Source organism: Telopea speciosissima, chromosome 2, assembly GCF_018873765.1.
Source record: "Telopea speciosissima isolate NSW1024214 ecotype Mountain lineage chromosome 2, Tspe_v1, whole genome shotgun sequence".
Classification (NCBI taxonomy): domain Eukaryota; kingdom Viridiplantae; phylum Streptophyta; class Magnoliopsida; order Proteales; family Proteaceae; genus Telopea; species Telopea speciosissima.
Window position 1 is genome coordinate 15,629,458 of NC_057917.1, and position 14,009 is coordinate 15,643,466.

At 39.1% G+C, this 14,009-nt stretch overlaps 2 protein-coding genes across 7 annotated transcripts in view; both read left to right on the forward strand.

Annotated features, from left to right (window-relative positions):
• Nucleotides 1-1,395: 1,395 nt before the first annotated feature.
• LOC122651783 (E3 ubiquitin-protein ligase WAV3-like) lies at nucleotides 1,396-6,874 on the forward strand. 2 transcript variants are annotated; one of them, XM_043845316.1, is made up of 3 exons: nucleotides 1,396-1,513; nucleotides 1,726-2,187; nucleotides 4,886-6,874. In XM_043845316.1, exons 2-3 carry the CDS (start codon nucleotides 1,960-1,962, stop codon nucleotides 6,815-6,817), a joined length of 2,160 nt encoding a protein of 719 aa, XP_043701251.1. In that variant the 5' UTR covers nucleotides 1,396-1,513; nucleotides 1,726-1,959; the 3' UTR covers nucleotides 6,818-6,874. The 2 variants fall into 2 exon arrangements, with proteins under 2 accessions (XP_043701251.1, XP_043701250.1); XM_043845315.1 differs by having other exon boundaries at nucleotides 1,729-2,187.
• Nucleotides 6,875-13,701: 6,827 nt separating this feature from the next.
• LOC122651643 (receptor-like serine/threonine-protein kinase NCRK) overlaps nucleotides 13,702-14,009 on the forward strand; it is a 30,898-nt gene continuing 30,590 nt past the window's right edge. For 3 of the 5 annotated variants that reach the window (XM_043845119.1, XM_043845118.1, XM_043845122.1), the window contains exon 1: nucleotides 13,801-13,866. In XM_043845119.1, coding sequence (XP_043701054.1) covers nucleotides 13,850-13,866 — 17 coding nt within the window. In that variant the 5' untranslated portion in view covers nucleotides 13,801-13,849. Of the gene's footprint in view, nucleotides 13,725-13,799; nucleotides 13,867-14,009 lie in introns of those variants that run through there. The other 2 variants (XM_043845120.1, XM_043845124.1) reach the window with 2 other exon arrangements.

The following is a 14,009-nucleotide window of genomic DNA, read 5'->3' on the forward strand; positions in this document are numbered from 1 at the left end:
CTATATGAGATGGATTTCGCTACTTAAACTTCGGGCAGATTAACGGCTATATAAGGGATTCTTGTTATCTGTATACAGACAGAATAACGGCTGTGAAGGATTTTTTTGTTATTCGTACACTGATGGGATAACAATACCCAAGAGCAGAATCGCTCTATGCTTGGATGGGTAACCGAAGGATCTACCCACGTCGAAGAACTTTACTCACTCACAAAGACAAAGGAAATGAGGGTGAAAAGTGGGCAAAACAAGCCCTGGAGGGTCTCCCTACCCAAGAAAAGCTTGAGAAATGAGGAAGGGGGGACCCTCACCCTTGGCTAGATAAGCCCTCCATGGCGCCGTGAGAAACTTTTCCACGGTGCCGTGTGTGACGTCAGCAGGCTGATGTCACACCTCTTTATGGCGTCGTAGAAATCAAGTACACGTCCCCACGGTGCCATGGAAAGGAGCCCATGGCGCCGTAGAAATCAAGTACACGTCCCCACGGTGCCGTGGGAAGGAGCCCACGGCGCCGTGGTGGGGGAGGGTGAGCAGTACCTCCTTCAGTGTTCAGTAAAGGGCCTTATGAATCATTTTATGGATGTTAGGGTGATTTGGTTCAGATGTAGGGACAAGAGTCCTTCTTGAGAGAGATATCGATGTCTGTCCGTGTCCTATTGTCATCATCGCCGAAGGTGGTGACAAAAATTGGTGTCTATATTGTTTATATATATTTACATTGTAAATCGAAATGATCAAATTGGACCGAGTTCAATATCAAACCAATAACAACCCCATAAGATAAAACCAAAATAAACTGAGACCAAATCGAAATCGAATCTTCCCCACTCGGCTTCAGTTTCACCCATTCTTAGTCAGAAAGTGGTTCAGCCCGATTCTTACAAAAATCCCCCACCCACATCACCAAGACACCAACCAATTTTTTACACTTCCCTTTATTATATAAGAAAGGGAGTGAGAATACTGTTTTTCGCGTGGCTCCTACGCCAGCGCGGGAGCCAATCAGGTCACGAGCCCAGGCATCGAATATGGGCGGGGGTGTTCATAGACTGAGACTGAGAGGTCTCGTGTTCGAATCTTTGCATAGATTTTTTTGATGTGGACCTAAATATCCGGTCTACGGTCGCTGTCGTCTGTTGCGTGCTCTGTCTGAGAGCCTTGTCGTCCTTGCGGGACCCACCAGATTTTTTCTTAATTGCCTTTTTTCATTATTTAATGACAAATGGCGAAAAGACGCGCCAGAAACATGGCATTTATGATATTAATACAACCATATAGGGGTACTTTTGTAATTTAAAGTCAAGACTTTGGATTAGTATAATACCCTTCCTTAGCTTTACATGTTCAACCTGAAACTGAATAGGAACCCCGTATCATCACAGGCGCCCGCTTTACTCTTTCTCTTTCTGAAGGTCAAAACCAGAGCTCTAATGCCGGCCAAGAAGAAGAGAATAAACCCAACAAAGCAAGCTTGTGTTCTTCTTTTTATGAATTAGTCCTTTTTCCTGACATGGTTAGTGTGTAATCTTTTTTGAATTTTTTTCTCATCTTTCAAAACGTTGAAGTTTTAATAAGGTAAAAGATTTTAAAGTTAAAGATACAGATTGGTTAATCTGGTCTCTTCTTCATATTCCTTAGTCCAAAGCTCTTTGGTTTCCGTGTTCTGCTTCTCCTTTTTATGTTTTTTTGGATCTTCAAACCCTGATTGGAATCTCTTCGTTTTAGAAGATCCTACAAGGAAAAAGTGGAGACGAAGATAAAGAGAAGCAAAGCATTTTGTGATCTCAAAATCTGAAATACTTGGCGAGAGTTAATTGAGGCTTTCTTGTTTTCTCTTCTTGAATGTTTTTCTGTTACTAGTTCGTGATCTCAGAAGCTATTGAAAGGACTTGAAGAGTTTTGTGAGGAACCGTTTGAAGAGTCCTTCTTTTATAGAAGAGGATCAGATCTTTTAGTCAAATGGAAAGTAAATGGAGAAAAGCGAAGGGAGCTCTCGGTTTATGCGTTTTTGTTCCGAGGACTTCGGATGATTCACCACGGTCTCTTGAAGCTGCTGGTAGGTTTTCTGATGTATCTTCGCCTTCTTCGGTGTCCAGGAATTCAGATTTTCGACCGTTAATGCCGACTACGCCGATACCGTCTTCGTCCGGTCTTCGGAGATCGAAATATGGCAGCGGATCCTTGAAGGTTTGATTCTGTCATTATCATTTACCCTTTCGGCGGTCGATTAACTTCTCTGTGTTGATTTTTCCATGTAATTTAGCTGATTTCTGTCCTTTTCTGCTCATTTAATGGTTTCGGTTAAGTACTGTTTTGAATGCATCTTTCAAGCTCTTCTCCTCTTGTGATGAAGTGATTCTTCGATCAGAACTATTGGAGTCTCAGATTTTGGACATCGCTTCTGCTGTTGAAGAGTGTTTGGAGTTTTGTTTAGTCAATTTATGATTTTTGACTTTCTCTTTATTATCCCGTTTTCATGGGGGAAAAAGCTTAATATGAATGAATATGTCTTCGCCTCTATCTTTTACTTCTATTACCTTTTTCATTTTTCCTTTTAATTTCTGATTGTTCGAATGTTTATTTCTATTTTGAACTTTGTAGAGTTAATTAGCAAAGACAAATGAATTGTTTTCTTTCCAAGTTCTAATGTTTTACAGCCCAACCTCATTTGTCGTCCCCAATAATTCAAGAGAGAATCTTATTATGCACTGAGCTGATTTATTGCTGTTTTGTTGTTTTCCCCACACTACCTTTAAGGATCATTGTCGTTTGGCTTATTAGAAAAGGAAAACTTCAAGGTACCTTTCTTTTTATCCATCCTTAGAAGGGAAAGTAGGTTCTTTGGTCAGCAACTACACTCTTCCATATGTAGTCCTCCCTCTCTATTTTATTGGTATTTTCTTTTAAAAGGCTGTATAGGGTAAACCGTTAATTGCTATCCTTTTTCAACAGGGTGTTTCACCAAAGGTAAGGACCAATGATTAAAATAAAAAAAAATAACCTTACAGTAATTCTTGACTTCCCCTTCTTTCCATGGATGAGCTGTGTTTCTTTTCTTTCCTGATTGTCTTGAAAGTGTTTCATTATTGTTAGTTGCTTAGTTACCCTTACTTTTCAAAAGTCACACCTGTTTTTGCGATTGATAAATTGGCCCCATTATCTTTTAAAAGCTCATCGTTTACCTTTTTCTCTTTTCCTAGTTGGGGTTTTTTTATTTTATTTATTTATTTTTTTCTAAGTACAAAAAACCTTACAAATGCTCTGGCTTTAAATTTGTACAGACACAAGTATACTTGATTGGTTGTGTTCATCAAAACTTGCTTCTTTTTATTTTCAAAAAAAATATGCATTTTGATAAATCCCAATGCATTAAGAACATAACTTCTTTGATGGAGCACAGATCCTTTGACTACAGTTATGCTATGGATTGGGAAAACCAAAACCAGCTGTTGTTTGACATCTATGATAAATCTCTTCTGACTTTATTTCTTATTTGCCACCTTTTTATTAGAATTATTAATGAAGTCACTTGGTGTAATTCTAGGGCACAAACGCTGGTACCATTTCAATTACCAAGATCAGATTGAAGAACTTGAAAAATAAAGCAAAAAATCAGTTATTTTTGTAAATTACCAAATGGTATCTAGACCTTGTACTTAGTAAATACATGTGAAATTCCAGAAACAGAAGGGGAAATTAGACAGTGAATAGAGGCTGGAAAAATTCAACTGTAACTTGTTTGTTAAAGATTTTACTAGCCTGAGCTGTAACTTTAGGGAAGGGATTGGATATTGATATTACCTGAGTTTCACTAAACCAGGAAAGACAGTTTTATAACAGATTTGGAACAGTTGGACTGGTAATAGGAAAGCCAAAAAATAAGGCATGGAAATCAGACCTGTTGATATGAGGCAAGCTATTGACAGAATTCAAGAAAGAATGCAAATAGAAGATTAACCACAAAGTTTCAGAGCAAATTAGTGGGTATTGTATGAGATATGGGAGATTTAAGCAAACTAAAACTTGACCAAAAATCAAAGTTTCAGAGAAGAAGATTGGAAGATCACACCTGTATATAGTAGGAGTCAGAATTGAAAGAAGTAGAGAAGGGAGAAGAGCAGCCAAGCCTGAAGCTCGCCAGCCACACATGTTTAAAAGCAATTCAAAACTTAGAAACCATCATTTATTGAATTATATAATCGATCTGGGGGTGGGTGCTTATATAGCTGCTAACCAAACCAATTTTGTCTCACATGTGGACTCTCTATTACTATCTGTAACTGGAGCAAAGTTTACAACTAAATTGGACTCAGAACTCTCTATTGCCAACTCTATGTAGTCTCCAAGGATGATTCAAACACTGGAACCAAATCCTCTACCTGTCGACCACCAATTAAAATATGGATCCCAATTACCCCTAAAAGACAAACCTGCTGGAACTGATGGCTAAATTTAGGCTCCATTCTCCTTGGCCTGGGCTTCCAAACTGGATGGTGCTTATCCAGCTAGGTCTCTGCATCTGAGTCACCACTGGATTTAAATCTGCTTGGTTGTAGATGTAAATATGGAAGTTTGTATCACATAAAAAACATTCTAGCACCTGTTTGGTTGATAATTAATCATTGGTTGCTTACAGGTGTATTGTTTCTGCTGCCACATGTTGCAGAGTCTTAGTTTAATTGATGAATAGCAAAGAATAATAGGCTTGTTTATTTTAATGAACTTTCAATTCTGTTATGACCTTAGGTTTTGAGATTACCATTTATTATACTGCCACATATCGGAACAATATTTTACATCATTAATGTCCTGTTGGTGAAATAGTTGAGGTTCTTAGTTGAATTGGGGAGTTGTGCATTTTCATACTCTTTTCTTTTATTTGCAGAGGACCTGTGCGATATGCCTAGCTACCATGACACCAGGCCATGGCCTTGCCATCTTCACTGCAGAATGTTCACATTCATTCCATTTCCAATGCATTGCTTCTAATGTGAAACATGGTAGTCAAACTTGTCCTGTTTGTAGAGCGAAATGGAAGGAGGTCCCCTTTCAAGTCCCTAGTTCAGATCTCAATGAGAAGGCAAGAATCAACCCGTTAGATTGGCCCCAGGATGACGCCTGGATGACTGTACTACGCAGACTCCCTCCACCTCGCCCAGATTCCCATCGGCATATTGCATCATCCCCCTTGCAGGCTCCTGAACCAAGTTTATTCAATGATGATGACCTTTTGGATATCCAACCTCAGTTGGCTGAGAGAATCTCTTCTTCTAGTGATGATTTGGATAAGAATTCCAATAGAACGATGGAATTGAAGACATATCCGGAAGTGTCAGCTGTTTCGAGGTTAACTTCCCTTGATAGCTTCAATGTTCTTATCCATCTCAAGGCTCCTGTTGCAAGTTCAGGTCAGAGCATAGGCAGAGGTCAAGCTGACATGCCTGCAACATCTCTAACTTCTCGTGCTCCAGTTGACCTAGTCACTGTGCTTGACGTCAGTGGCAGCATGGCAGGTACCAAGCTTGCATTGCTGAAGCGAGCCATGGGATTTGTAATACAGAACCTTGGCCCCTCTGATAGGCTATCAGTCATTGCTTTCTCATCTACAGCACGCCGCCTGTTCCCTCTACGTCTAATGACGGATGCTGGGAGACAGCAGGCACTCCAGGCTGTGAACTCCCTGATTTCAAATGGTGGAACGAATATTGCTGCGGGTCTGAGGAAAGCTGCCAAGGTAATGGAAGACCGCAGGGAGAAGAGTCCTGTTGGCAGTATCATATTGTTGTCTGATGGGCAGGATACCTATACGGCCAGTGCTCCTATAGGATCCCAATCACGCCCAGATTACCAGTCTCTCCTCCCATCCTCTGTCGGGAACGCAGGTTATAAGATTCCAGTCCATGCATTTGGATTTGGTACAGACCATGATGCTGCTTCAATGCACTCAATCTCGGAGACTTCTGGTGGGACCTTCTCTTTCATAGAGGCTGAGGGTGTGATCCAGGATGCATTTGCCCAGTGTATAGGGGGTCTCCTTAGTGTGGTGGTTCAAGAGTTGCTAGTAGAGATGGAGTGTGTACATCCAGCTCTTCATCTTTGTTCAGTAAAATCAGGAAGTTATCCAAGTCATGTGATAAATGATGCACGGACAGGCTATATTGATGTTGGAGATTTGTATGCGGATGAAGAGAGGGATTTTCTGTTGTCTGTCAATGTTCCAGCAGTTGGCGAGTCCAGTGACATGACTTCATTAGTGAAGGTGCGATGTGTTTACAAAGACCCTGTGACGAAAGAGAGACTGACTTTGGTAGGGGATGAGGTTAGAATTCAGAGGCCTCAAATTGCTGGACAAAGTGTTGTGTCCATAGAGGTGGACAGGCAGCAAAACAGACTCCAAGCTGCTGATGCAATGGCAGGGGCACGAGCTGCAGCTGAGCATGGTGACCTCACTGGTGCTGTTTCTATTCTTGAGGGCTGCCGAAGAGCATTGGCAGAAACTGCATCGGCACGAGCTGGGGACCGGCTCTGTGTAGCTCTGGATGCAGAGCTCAGGGAAATGCGGGAGAGAATGGCAAGTCGGCGAGTGTATGAAACATCTGGACGAGCATATGTTCTTTCGGGTCTGAGCTCTCATTCATGGCAACGGGCAACTACACGTGGAGACTCCACAGAAAGCACAAGCCTTGTGCAGGCCTATCAGACGCCAACCATGGTTGACATGGTCACCAAGTCTCACAGTATGTTATTCGGTAGGCCAACACCTGAGCCATTAATTCGACGATCTCGTTCAATTCAGGTACGGCCACAGCCTAGGTAAAATTTTAGGCTTATGGTTCAATTATACATTCAAATCAAATTTAAATGTTTCTGTTCTCCTTTTCTTAGGAGAAGGGATCAATAGAAGTGGAGGGAGGGGGTTTTTTGTTTTTTGGGGGGGGGGGGGGAGATTATGTTTTCCCCGTACTGTAAATGAATAAAAGTGAGGTTAAGGTTTGGAATTGGCTGGGGAAATAGAAAAAGGGAAAAGAGGTGGGAGATACATTACCTTTTTTGTTTTTAATTTCATTTGGGTTTTGTATTTGTACTTTGGGTGGTGAGAATTGTGTACAGAAAAGAAGAGAGGTGGGGGGTCGGGGGTTCCTGTTTGGGGTGAAGAGGGGAAGTATGAATGGTGAGAAAAAGAACGGGAGAAGGGTGGTGGGGGGTTACAAGTTTTTGGAAGTTGTAATTTACTAATTGTGGGATACTCAAGGTGTTGCATTCGATACTACTAGATATATAATATACTAGCTCTTGATTCTTTATCATTTTCTTGGATTTTTTTGATACATCTGGGCTAGCACTTGCCTCCCTTTTTTCTTGGGTGGTTGACCATGTTCTTGCCTTTCGAATACTGCCAACCAAGGTATCCCATGTCGTTCAAGGCCGGAACCCTCGAACAAGTGAGCTTGTGTTATGTGAACAACTGTGAACAAGTGCCTAGCGCACTTGGGTAGCATGTGGTGTGTGGAAGCCCATTGCTAGAGGTCTTGGGTTCAAACCTCCTGGTTCACACCTCTCCTCCCCCATGGCCCCATAGAAATAGGATAAAGCAAGACCTATCAAAGTGTGCTGCCTGTTTTCTTTGGTTGGATAAGTTGCATTGAACATTACTGCGTCTCAGAGACAGGGCCTGATCTCTTTAGTTTTTTCTTTTCCTGGGCAAAAGTTGACCTGAATCTCTATCCACCTCTCAAATTTAAACCAAATTGGACCACAATGCTTTTGTAGATTGCTGAGCAAGAAGAAAAAAAGGCGGATGGTTTACTGGCTGAAATTCTCGTTTTGTAGCTTTGGCGTGTAAGTTCAGGGGAGTGATACACATTTTCCTATTAAACCCTATTTTTTCTATCCTCCTTTGAATATGTCATTCCCATATGAATGATAACTTTTTCAAGACACCCATTGGTGTGGTGTGTAGATTCTTTCCTATGTTCGCAGTATGGAAACTCTCTCCCCATATATTAATTATGAGGAAGTGTTTCACACGGGGCAGTATGGCCCTTGTACACATGGGGGGCCAATGGGAGCGTGCACAGAAGCATTAAGTGGGCGTTCATTTTCATATTTTAGGGCGGGGGGCAGTCATTTTGCCCCCTCTATGTCTGGGCGTGGATGATACAGTCCCCCACAAGAAACATTTCACCTTCTTATGATTTAAGGAAATTTTATAAAACAAAGGAGAAGGTTTTCTTATAATCTTGACTGATGGAAAAATACACCCATCTAGGGTCATAAATGTTTTGCCTCTTATACTATGAATTCGATGATGCCTCTACTATTCCTCGACACCCATTGCATACCATTTGATTCCTTGGATCAAGTTGGTTATTAACAAGATAAATATTCTAAAAAATGTCTAGAAAGAAATGTAGAATTCTTGGGTGCCTCCAAATCAAAATTTTCTTTTATGGAAAGCTGTTAACAATACATGAATTCTAATAAGGTGATAAGGAAATTATGTCAATCAAATATATGTCTTTTATGTGAGGAGTGTTAAGAGACAACGCCCAGAATGGCGATTTGCAGAAGAAAAACGAAATAGAGAAAGCACACACAACGCATAACACAGAGATTTACATGGTTCACCCCCAAGGTGGGAAACTACATCCACGGCCGAGCAATAGAACATATTTCACTATTTTTCTAGAAATGTTACAAACCCTCTTTTTTTCATCTCAAAGAGATAAGAACATTATATAGGGAAGCCCTAACCCCAGAAAGTATAAAAGTGCCCCTGACCCAAAATTGCCAAAAAAAAGGACCGGCCAAAACATAACATATGGCTCAAAAGTACTCATTTCGAAGATCTTGATGAGCCTAACACAATACCTAGCCTTAGGTGTGGACGTTCGCCATTTTTTGCCATTCCGAGGTCGTTTCGAGGCCGAAAAAGCCCTCTGAAGATCTCAGCCGCACTTTCTGGCCAAAATCAGGCTTCACCAACAAGAAGGAGGATACAAAAACAGCGGAACACTCAGTAATGTATTGCCATAAGGCAACACAACATTGGATGAGTAGCCCTGCTTCTCTCAAAACATCCATGCAACCGAATAAACATATGCATGAATGGATTATAGCTTTGTAACTCCTGCACTGACCTGTTGGCATGGTTCTAAGTATCGGTATCGTATTGCCCGTATTGGGCGATACGTATTGGTTTTGCTAGTCACCGATATTGATATCGTGCCGATACCGTATGGATAACACAGTACGGACAAGGGGTAAAATGGTCAGAAAACTCATTTTTAAAGGAATTTTAGGGGTAATTTTGTCCGATATAACCGATCCAGGCCGATACCATATCGATATCATATCGGTTTTGCGTGTTTTAGGTATCCGTTCCGATACCGTGCACTAAAACCATGCCTGTTGATCCATTTGAAAAAATAGAAACACATATACTTGAAAATGTAAAAATCACAAGAAATCCATCTCCATCTGGTAAATCAGATGACTCTTTGGTTCTAACATTTTTTTTTGCGTATGCATTGTATTTCTATTTTTCCAGATACAGGTTTTTCAAATAATCCTAAGGCAATGGGCCCAGGGTGAGTTGCTATAGATAATAATAAAAAAATCTAGTGGATTGCTAGGGATCATTTGGCCCCAACGTCTGTGTTAGTGGGAGAGGCCCTTGCGCCTTGCGCGGCTGCGCCTTGATCTTCAGAAGGCACAGTCGAAAGGCTCTTACAAGGTCGCGTTGTTATCAGATTGCCAAGTGTTGATTGAATACTTAAAGCATCGGGATCATCTGCCTTCATTGTCTCAATCACATTAATTGTTCAAAACCCTAGGCATTATCAACAAGGCTTCCACAGTTGTGAGTTGTTTTATATTTCTAAGAATTTAAATGTGCCTATAACATAGCTAAATGGGCCATTTCTTTTCCAGAGTCCGGTCGATGGGAGAACTCTTGTCTAGAGTCTCTTGCATCTATTGTAATAAAATTTTCTCCCCCTTGAAGATGAATAAAATTTTATTCTTTTCATGGGTTTTTTACTTAAAAAAAAAAAAACCCTTCAATCAAGAGATTGTAGATGAGGAAAAGCCTATCAACTAAAATAAATAAAAGAAAAAATGTCAAAAAAATATTCACCATCCAAGGTGAAAGAGAGAATATCTTTATTCAAGGTGACATTTTGGGGGGCGAGGGGGTGGGGAGGGGTAAAATCTAGAGATGTAAATGGATATTTGAAAATCCGTATTCGATTCGCGTTCGTATCCATTTAGGAGAATCTGAATCTGTCCGAAACTAATCGGATACGAATATGATAATCTCCCTATCCGGCCTATTATTATCCAATCCGTTTAGCAATTCGATAGTAATAAAATATCTAAAATATATCTCTGTGTCGTCTATCCTTTTAAGTTATCTTATTTTTATAATTTTATAAGTTAAGATAATGTGATTCTTTTTCTATATTTTCTGTTGATTTATATATATTGTTTTATGTAATGTGATACATGGAATCCCATATCTATGTGAGAACATCAAAGATTAAGAAAAGTAGAAAAAATGGTAGTTGTTGAACTCTCAAGTCTCAAGTCTCAACCCTAACCCTCATCATAAACACGGTAAAGATGTCAACGGATAATTGAAAATTTGTATTTGATCTACGTTCATATCCATTTACGAGAATCCGTATTCAAAAAATACTATCCAAATCCATCCGAAAACCAATAGGATATTATCCAAATCTATCCGAGTATAAATGGATACGAATATGAAGTGCCACTATCCGACTGAATTCGATCCATTTACATCTTTAGACTAAAATCTAAGGTGATAATTAGATTCAACCTCTTGCTTGCAAAACACACTAAGTCAGAAGATCATTTTATAATCCAATCTTTGGTAGGTAAACCTTGCTAAAATAGTCTCCAACAAACAACTTTAAATTTTGGATGAATGACCAACTTTCAAAAGAAATCCCATCATATTTTATCTATAAACTATAATTAGAGTCAGAACATTAAACTTTACTCGTGCAGTCTTACCTCATTGGCTCATTGTAACAACTTAGGAGATTCTCTCGTCACCATAGGCGAAGATAAACTCGCTAACAAATAATTGTTAATACTGATGATATAGCATTTTGAGATTTTTAAGGATACAATGTTTTGGGTTAATATTTTTTTTGATAGAAATTAAATTTATTTATTTATTAAAACATGTCCAGTGCAAGAAGTCTGAGTTACAAATTAAGATCACAGATCCAAAGAATGGAAGATAGCCAATTTGTCTCACACGCTACAGACAAGGCCTTTTTAAGGATACAATGTTTTGTGTTAATATGAGTAACAATCTTATGGACTTAGTTAGAGTTTTGTCTTATAAATTTTTAATATCTAATTATTTTTTTTTTCTTATTAAAAAAAAAGGTATATAAAGACAAAAGACAAAAGACAAAAGACAAAAGCATGAAAGCATATTCTTCTAGAGGGCCTCCCTTCTTTTTTTCTTTTAACGCCATCCTAACCTTTTCATACAATCTATTAATCAAAGAACCCTAACGTGTTAGGGTTGATTTTGGGCTGATGTTGACCAATCTAAAATTGATATATCAACGGCCCACGTTATTAAAACTAAGGCTTATAGGCAAGTTTGGTAATCCAGGTATCGGTCTCAGGATCGGTCAAGGTTGATACCGATCTAATACCGATCTAGATCAATCGGTCAAAATTTGCCTGCACTAAAAATATTTAAAATCCAAGTTTTATCGGATCTGTTTTGGTATCGATAAAAAATATTATAAAATACTAAAAATCAGTAAGGATCGATAAAAAAAAAATATAAAACTAAAAAAGTAGTAAAAAAATTATAAAAAAAATGATAAGATTCGGATCAGATTGATCGATCTAACTAAGGGTGTCAATTGATTCGGTTCAAGATACAAAATGTAGAAACTAAAACCGAACCATAAATAAAAGCACATTTTCAAAACCAAAACCAAATATACTCGGTTCGATTTGGTTTTGATTTTTATTCGGTTTCATCTTGAGTTTTAATTTGGTTTAGATTATGTTTTAAGTATTTTAGCCTATTTGTTACATCTTATCATATCATAGTCTACCAAATTTTTTCCAAACACTAAAAAGGAAAAGAATTTATCATCAACCTTTGATTGAAAAATTAAAAAAATAATATAATTTTATCTGGTTTTTTATTCGGTTTGAAAATAGGTAATTCAGTTCGGTTTAACAGTTTTAGGTATGAAACTGTAACCGAACCAACAAAAGATTCCAAAATTTTAAACAAAAACCGAACCGCTTTATTTTGATTCGATTCGGTTTTCGGTTCTAAATTGACACTTTGAAATCCAACCGAGTAGACCAATCTAGGGAGTGATCCAGGAATACCTTGCCAGATTGGTCTGGACCGATACCCGATCTAATCCGGTGATTTTTGACCGATCCGATCTGATATAGACTGAGGACTGGGGAGAGTGAACTATGTTGGACATGGTTTTAGTGCACGGTATCAGAATGGGTATCGGCAACACGCAAAATCGATATGATACCAATATGGTATTGGCCTAGATCGGACAAAATTACCCCTGAAGTTTCTTAAAAAATGACTTTTCTGACCATTTTACCCCTTGCCCGTACCGTCCTATTGATACGGTATCGACACAATATCTATATCAGTGCCTAGCAAAACCGATACGTATCGCCCGATACGATACCGATACTTAGAACCGTGGTGCTAGAAGAAAAAACAAATCAAAACGTGGGGATCCCTCAGCTGAATCTGAGCCATCTGCTGCTTATCTTCCTATCTTGGTTTTGTGGGAAGATTCTGTGTTATGGGTCCTATTTCCAAAATCACAACCATGAGATCTGAATCTTGATGATGATTGTATTGTATTTTGGTAACTGGGACCCAATAAGACCCATATGAACTACTTGGAGCTAACCTTCTTCCTAATCCTGTCTGCTACTAATTGTTAATCCACTTTTTTTTGGTAAACTAATTGTTAATCCACCATCCTCTTCTGAGTTATCTGAGTGCTACAAGTAACTAACTATGTGACTACTCAGGCATGATCGTGAGTCGTGACTAATGAGTTCAGAAACTCCAAATTCAGAGTATTTAAAAAACGAAAATGTTGTCCCAAAGTCACAACAGCCGACGCAGAGTTGGTGATGCCGGTGACTATCAAACCTTGAGATTCATCTCCTTACGTCAACTAAATAAAATTTTTCTTTGAAGCAAAAGTTCTTACAGGTGTACCCATCCTTGTAAATTTTGTAAATTTCCCTTAACACGTAACAATTTCTTTCATATAAGATTAGAGACTATTATTGTCTCTAATCACAGAACCAAAGAGGACATGGAAGATGTGGGTTTAAATCTGCCTTGTTTGATAAGAGTATCAAAAGGGTTTTGTTCACAGAGGTGGGTAATGATAATGGAGCAGTTCTCTAGCTATATTCTCTGTGAATATTTTGAGAACCCATCAATCTCATTCTGATTTGTTTGCTGTCTCACCTGTTCTGTTTGTTCCGCATGGCCTGTGTTTTCGTTTCCCCTACTCGTTGCTGTGATTGAGTAGAATAGAAAGTTCCGAGGATTCTGCGACTGGATTGTGTCTACCCTTTTGAGTATTGCTCAGTCTTCTCCTTCCACCAACTGCTACTTCAGTCAGCAGTTTTCTGCATAAGCTCATCTTCATGGGTTTGCTTGTTTCAGTTCTCCTCTGCACATTCTCAGTTCGATATCATGATAATTTCTATTTGAATTTCCCCTTTTTTGGGTGTTAGGTTTGTGATTACCATGTAGTTCCCAAAGAAATGTGAACAAGGGATGTGCTTTTGTTTTGGGTCTCTCTCTGTGTGTGGGAGTTTCAGGGTAAATCCGCATAAAAAAGAAAGAATGAGTGGGACAACTATTGTCAATGTCCATTGTAGGAAATCTATCTCAAAGTATCTGTTTGTCAATGGCCCTGTAAGCATTTAGAGCCATT